General features: G+C 35.4%; 2 protein-coding genes across 2 annotated transcripts; both read right to left on the bottom strand.

Annotated features, from left to right (window-relative positions):
* LOC133708745 (uncharacterized) lies at positions 1 to 577 on the bottom strand. The gene is made up of 2 exons (XM_062134258.1): positions 490 to 577; positions 1 to 392 (listed from the first exon to the last, which is right to left on the bottom strand). Exons 1-2 carry the CDS (start codon positions 556 to 558, stop codon positions 12 to 14), a joined length of 450 nt encoding a protein of 149 aa, XP_061990242.1. The 5' UTR covers positions 559 to 577; the 3' UTR covers positions 1 to 11.
* Positions 578 to 2,673: 2,096 nt separating this feature from the next.
* LOC133711699 (disease resistance protein RUN1-like) lies at positions 2,674 to 7,047 on the bottom strand. Its single transcript, XM_062137802.1, has 8 exons — positions 6,512 to 7,047; positions 5,288 to 6,395; positions 4,797 to 5,078; positions 3,782 to 4,663; positions 3,369 to 3,617; positions 3,069 to 3,284; positions 2,731 to 2,802; positions 2,674 to 2,679 (listed from the first exon to the last, which is right to left on the bottom strand). The coding sequence occupies exons 1-8, from the start codon at positions 7,033 to 7,035 to the stop codon at positions 2,674 to 2,676; spliced, it is 3,339 nt and encodes a 1,112-aa protein (XP_061993786.1). The 5' UTR covers positions 7,036 to 7,047.
* Positions 7,048 to 7,053: the final 6 nt, after the last annotated feature.

Consider the following 7,053-nt stretch of genomic DNA (forward strand, 5'->3'; position numbering starts at 1 on the left):
CAGCAATTTTTTCAAAAAAGCGTCCGTCTCTCGTTCTGCTTTGCTTTAACTGCCTCTAACTCTTCACTTTGTTGAGCTGCACTAGCCTTCACTGCCTCTAATTCTTCATTTTGTTGAGCTGCACTACCCTTCATTGCCTCTAACTCCTCTGCAAGTTGGGTAGATCGTCTTTCTGCCTCATTTGCCCTCCGTGTAGCCTCCTGAAGTTGTGAATGATTATTGGAAACTTTCGAATTTTTAGGCTTAGGACCTGATCCTAAGCCACGTATGTAGCCTGACCGAGGTGGACCAACAATTGTGGAAAGAACTTTATCGTATATCTCATCATCAGACATTGCTTTTTCTGACTCTTCATTTGTTTGCTCAGAATTTTTTAGTTTTGTCATCTCACCCTAAGGAATAGTTAATTCAGATAAGCCATTGCACCAATAATAAAATATTCAGATTGTTATTTCAATAAAAAGTAAACATATATATATGAAAACTTACATAAGCATTTTCTGCGACATCCCCGACCCATGTTTTCTTGTTTTCCCTAAATCTTGTCAGCTTGAACATGTCAATACGGCTAGGCTTCTCTCCAGTCTCAGGATTTTGCTATTTTGTTCAACCATAAAGCAAGGCATATGTCATATGCAACTTTCAATTAAACATGTTTTTGCTTTGCAAAAAGAAAAAGATACACATGTTTTTAAAAAGATAAACATAAAACGAAAGACTTACATTTTCATATCTAATGCGACTGAATGCTTTTGTCCCAGCACAATGAGTTATTGTTAGCTTATCTCTATTTTTCTTATTTTTTCCACTCAATTCCTGTATACAAATTGCAAAAAGTTGACATATATAACAATGAAAGTGGAGTCCAATTATAAATGCTAACAACTAATATATAAATGGACAACTTAGGAATAGAAACAATTGCTCACCAGCCACTCGTCATCGTGCCACCAATTGATGAGAAAATTCCAGTCATCTTCTCCCACATTTTAAGTTAATTGGAGTTCGAGAAATAAAGCCAACCATGGCCAATTTCCGTTCTTTTGGAAAGGAAAAAAAATATATAAAAAAGAACTCTGGAATTCTTAGTAAGAAACAATAAACATTCCTAAAAGCCATAAGGGAGTTTCTATTGGGACCTCCAAATTTGCTCACTTGACCTCATTCTATTATGAATTATTAAATGACATATATAACCTACTATAAAATTACTATTAAGGACAACAATTATACCAAAAAAATATTACATTTATTTTATATAGACTTTCCAATTCAATAATATTAGATTGTATTCCTTATTATTTTCCTTATCTATTTTCATTTTCCAAATTATATTTTAATAGATATCACTACAATTCATTTTCCATAACTATTCATTTTCCAATTTCACTACAAATCATTTTCCAAATTATATTTTCCTTATCTATTTTCATTTTCCAATTCAATAATATTAGATTGTATTCCTTATTATTTTCCTTATCAATTTTCATTTTACTCATTAAAGCATTCATATATATTTAATAAAAATTAAATATATAAAAATGTATTAAGATCATGTGACATAAAAATGTATGATATATATGTTGAACGCATATTGGTGAGGGAAAACAAAATAATTCATCTTATGATTTATGACCTAAATCTAAGTCAATCCATTATATTTGCAAAAATAAAAAATAAAAAATAATAATAAAAAATAATTAATTAATTAATCATGTGGTACAAAAAATATAGGAAAAAAAAACATTAAAAAAACGAATGATTTTTTTTTTTGAGAATAAAAACAAATGATTTCTTCATTTTTTTTTTTGCACAGCTAAAATAGAAAAAAAAAAAAACATAATAGTTCATGGCATTTTCTTATTGATTAGACATTAATTTTTGAAACTCAAGTTTGATTAAGAAATGTATATTTAGTTAAGATTTATAAAGTGATTAAATCATTGAAATGACTAAATTTTTTATTTTAAAGATAATAATTTGTTTGCAAATTATATAAGTGAGGTTATTTGAGGAAGTTTAGTGAGGTTTAGTGAGTAAATTTAGTATTTGAAAATTTGATAAGAGGTGTAAAAAGCATAGAGGTCAAGTGAGTAAATTTGGAGGTTCCAATAGAAAAACTCAAGCCATAATCAAATAAACATAGTTTATTTTGATATTAGATTCACCTTGAAGCTCACACCCTCTCAATATTTGCTTCTCACCAAATGACTTATAGACGTCTTTGCACTCAATCTGAACATCAGAGTCATCCTCAGGGTCGTACTATGGCTAAATCCTCTGATTTCAATGAATCCTGCAGAGACAAACCTTGTCAGCCACAGCTATCATATAACCAATTGTTATCTACTAATATAATTATCAAAATAGGCGGATCCAACATCACCAATGCAAACCAAGCACAAACCGCAGTTTAGAAAACAAGTTGGTATAAAAATAAATAAATAAAAATACATCAAAAGAAATGTGTTAAACGACATGCAATAAAATTAACCTTTGTTATTTGAACTTATAACATAACCTTTTGATTGCAGAGGACATCAACTATATATAACTACAATTCCCCACATATGGGTTAAGGTGATACTAGTATTGCAAGTCTAGCAGCAAAGAGACAAGTGATTCAATCATAATACCAGTTATATCATGAATGAAATGATCTAAAACTGGATGCTATACCTGAAAAAGTAGGGCAACAAGCACTATGCATTCATATAGAAGGAGACTTACCACCCATTGCTTGCTCTGACCATCATAGGTCTCACCACTGTTGGGGTTTATCACTATTGGTTTACTTGTTACCTGCAAATTTGATAGGCAAAGGAACATTAATTATATGAAAATGTATAGGGGCTAAGTTACATATGCTAATTTATTCCAATTAACCAAAGATCGTACCCGTTAAGCAAGAAAAATTAAGAAGAGAATCTTTGAAATATGTAGGAGGAGATATTTTATCTTTTCGCTGAACTCACTTCACGGCGAACTCACTTCGCGAACTTTTCGATGAAAAGCATAAATCTTTCTCTCAGTTGTGATGAGGTTATGGCGGTAGCTGACCCAGATACATCTTTTGTAGAGCGATCCTGGTCTTCCTCTCCAGAATGAGGCTGGGCTAGTGGTTCTGACATGCTGGCACCATCACCTTGCCGAGCTTCATCTGTAATATAAGATTCATTCTGTGGTTGGCATACGAGGTGAACCCCACACCTTTTGATATGAGCGGAGTAAAATTCCACTCGACACTGATAAGTTAGCCCCCAACCCTTTTGATCCACCTTTCCCTTTATTTCATTAGATAATGGAATATAAGTTACCCACATATGGTCTGCCGCTGGATAGAGCCAATAGGAATGGCGCGCACTGACCAACTCGCACCGATGTATGAATAACCCATTGATGGAAATATCAACTCCATCGCCAATCATAAAACTACGTCTTTCCCGAACAGAACAAAGAGCCACTCCTATGTTCTCCCAATTCAATTGGCTTGGGATTTCAAAAGAAATTGCACATGTAAGGGACCCGCCTTTTTCATTAGCAGCAACCTCCTTCGAACAATGGAACCACTTCGGAACCTCACTATCAGGTAGTAAAAGCCTAAACGGGGAGTTGTTCTGCAATAAAAATGTCAACTACGTCAATACTACACGTATTCTTTCAGCAATAGGAATTCAGGTGAGAGACCTCTCCAGTGTAGGCGGGTCTCACCCCATATATATTAATAAGGTGTATGCATCATGAAATAAAATAAAACGAGAGAGCGAGAGAGTAAACAGACCTGATTATTCAGCAAAATATTTTCCAGATTGTAACTAAATCTATGGCAATTCCACAAGTTCATCTGTAGCATTTTCAAAAACTTGGGCCATATCAAAAATCTCTCCAGTGATTGGCAATCCCTAGCATTTACCTCGGTTATATTTGGTGGAAGCTCTAGAATCTCTCGAAGTCTCTTGCAACAATACAAGTCAATCCTTTGCAAGTTGACAAATTTGCCGAGTGCAGGAACACTAACAAAATTGTTACTTGAGAGATCAAGTACAGTTAATGTTTCCAAGCAATGAAGACTCCCAATGAAATCTGCAGTTGATAAATTACATCCGTTGATTCTGAGTACACGAAGCTTGGGAAGCGCTAGTGAACCACTGTCATGGTCATGTGAAATGCTTGCTTTTGTTGGAAATGTAACAAGATTTGAGCATCCACTCACATCTAGGATCTCTAGATTTTGCAACTCATATATGCTGCATGGTAGAGTTGTAAGATTTTTACAATCTACTAGACATAACTGATTAAGCCCAATGAGATTTCCAATTGACAGATGCAATTCTTTAACACGAGTGAATGATAGAATCAACACTCCTAAAGAATCCATCTTTCCAATAATTTTTGGAAATTCCTCTAGCCTAGTGCAATCACTAAGATCCATAGCAAGGAGAGATTTCAAGCTAAATTCGGTTGGCAACGTAACTAGGTTATAGCAACCTTTAAGACTTAAGGTCACAAGCTTATCTAGGAATCCAACAGAATGATGAACCTCAACTAAACTTTCACAACCATCTAACTTCAACTCTACTAAGTTGGGTATTCCGGTGAAGTTCGGGAGGTCTGTGAGGGATTTACAACCTCTTAAATCCATAGATGTTAAAATTGGAAAATTCTGTGTGGCAAGAAAAAAATAAATGATCAACCAACCTGAAGCACTAGTAATTTACAACATTATTACTTACATTTACATTAAAAGTAAAGGAACAACTTCCATGAAATAAAAATGAACTATTAGATTAAAGTACCTTGCGTCCCTCCCATAATCGTGTGATTTCGCAGCTGTCAGAAATATTGAGCTTTACAAGTTTGTTTGCATGAAAATCGGATGGAAAAGATTGCAACGGACTATGAGGCCAATCAAGCCACCTCAACTGGTTTGAGAGATAATCAATATCTCCAGAAAAGGATTCATATTTCAGATATATGCCCATAGAAATATATCTAAGATTCTTCATCTTTGAGAAGGTTTTAGCATTCAAAGATATGGATGACCGTGGGACCTGAATGCCTATAACTTTATTTGTTCCCTACAGTAAAAGAAAGCAAGCATATTAACCTAGCAACATTTATGGTTGCAATTCTATTCAGACCGAAGAAAAAAAAAACAAAAATAGCAATTTCTATTGGAAGCACAAGGACTGTTTAATGGACTTTTCTTCAAGGTTTTAGTAATAAATTATTTCAATGTAAAATGATTTTTCGAATTGAAAAACACAAATATCATTAATATACTTACTGTATTATTTGTTAGAACGTGGTTGATATCTTCTTCACTCCACACTCTACTGCGTCTCTCGGGCTCACCAGGTGACTCTTGATACACTATGTCTTTGCCCATTTCTTCTATCAAGTCATGCATCCAAATCCTACCACCCTTCAAAGTCTTAGCGTCAATTCGGATCAAGGCTTTTTCTTGGAGTTGTTTAATACCAATCATTGATTTGAGGTCGTAGCAAGCTTCTAGTATTGGTTTCACACTGTTTACATCCTTACCTTTAAAGAAACAAGCAATATCAAGAAAATATCCTTTTAAATCTACTCCCAGAGCATCATAACTTATTTTAAGAACATTTCTTATCTTTATGTGGGGATCTTCTCCTTTACAACTATCTAATGTAGCTTCCCACTCCTCTTTGCTTCTACGAAATAAATGAGAGCCTAAAACTGTCAAAGCTAATGGAAGGCGGCTGGCATAGCGTACTGCACGGCCTGCAAGTTCCAGATAATCGCTTGGAGGTCCATTTCTTTTGAATGCATGCAAGCTAAACAACTCCAAAGCATGATGAACATCTAACAACTGGACCTCGTATATTTCATCAACTTCATGAGCAATTAGCCAGCGTTTATCTCTTGTTGTTATGAGAATTCTACTGCCCGGCCCAAAACAATCAGGGGATGGGACTAAGTTCTGTAATTGGCTAGAATCACTCACATCATCAAGGATTAAGAGAACTTTTTTATTTCGCATCCTTGCCTTGATCAAACCGACTCCTTCATCAACACTGTGCACCTTCAAAGTTGAGTCCTTCAAAATATCAACCAAAAGTCTCTGTTGCAATTGGGCTAGGGCATTTGATCTAACATCTGCCAAGAAACAACTGCATGCAAACTTATGACGAATTGAATTAAACACATCTTTCGCAATTGTGGTCTTTCCTATTCCACCAAGCCCCCATATGCCGACCATGAGAGCAATATTTTCCTTAGCATCTAAAAGTCTGTTGACATCTTGTCTACAAGACTCTAATCCAATTGGATGTGCAGCTACTTGCAACTCACATGAAGGGTTTACTACTTGGGCGGACAACTCACCAATAATCTTCTTGATAAATTTAGCCTCGGACCTATGAAATTAAAAGCATATATACGAAATCAAATAAAGTAGAAGATTAATGGTGTCTTAAAAAATATAAAAAATAGCCTAACTAATTAACTGGCTAGTTGGGGGTTAGAGACATACTCGCCATCCTTGAAAGGCCATCCGGACAAATCTGCTGCTTCCTTAAGAGCTGCCTTCCATTTTTCCATGCTGTCCTTGTATTTGCATTGATCAAGCGTAGCAAATGCCTCACCGAAAGCACCTCTTTGGTGTCGGACATCTGAGGGATCCACCTTGTAGAAAACCGCTCTAACCTCTTGTCCTTTGGATTTTCTGCATTCAAGTATCTTGACCAGTTCATCTAAGCACCACCTTGAGGAAGCATAATTTTGAGAGAAGACGATGATTGAAACTCTGGACTCCTCAATTGCTTTGACAAGAGCCGATGATATTTCTTCTCCTCTTTTGAGCTCATCATCTATGAAGGTCTCAATTCCCCTGTCACACAAAAGGCTGTGCAGATGATCTGTAAAATTAGAACGCGTATCCTTGCCTCGAAAACTCAGGAAGACCTGGTATGTGTAATGATTTTGGTGATCAGTAGAAGAAAGTGGGAGAGAAGAAGATGAAGAACTAGCTGCTGCTTCAGTGGTCAGAGAAGCCATATTTTGCTTGATCGATCT

This window comes from Rosa rugosa, chromosome 5, assembly GCF_958449725.1.
Source record: "Rosa rugosa chromosome 5, drRosRugo1.1, whole genome shotgun sequence".
Lineage (NCBI taxonomy): Eukaryota > Viridiplantae > Streptophyta > Magnoliopsida > Rosales > Rosaceae > Rosa > Rosa rugosa.

Excerpts from the sequence above, each read along its gene's own strand:
- LOC133708745 (XM_062134258.1), bottom strand. The coding sequence starts at position 558 with ATGTTCAAGCTGACAAGATTTAGGGAAAACAAGAAAACATGGGTCGGG. Across the intron at positions 393-489 it reads ATGTCGCAGAAAATGCTTAT|GGTGAGATGACAAAACTAAA; the intron begins GTAAGTTTTCAT and ends ACTATTCCTTAG.
- LOC133711699 (XM_062137802.1), bottom strand. The coding sequence starts at position 7,035 with ATGGCTTCTCTGACCACTGAAGCAGCAGCTAGTTCTTCATCTTCTTCT. Across the intron at positions 6,396-6,511 it reads TGGCCTTTCAAGGATGGCGA|GTCCGAGGCTAAATTTATCA; the intron begins GTATGTCTCTAA and ends TTAATTTCATAG. Across the intron at positions 5,079-5,287 it reads ACGTTCTAACAAATAATACA|GGAACAAATAAAGTTATAGG; the intron begins GTAAGTATATTA and ends CTTTTACTGTAG.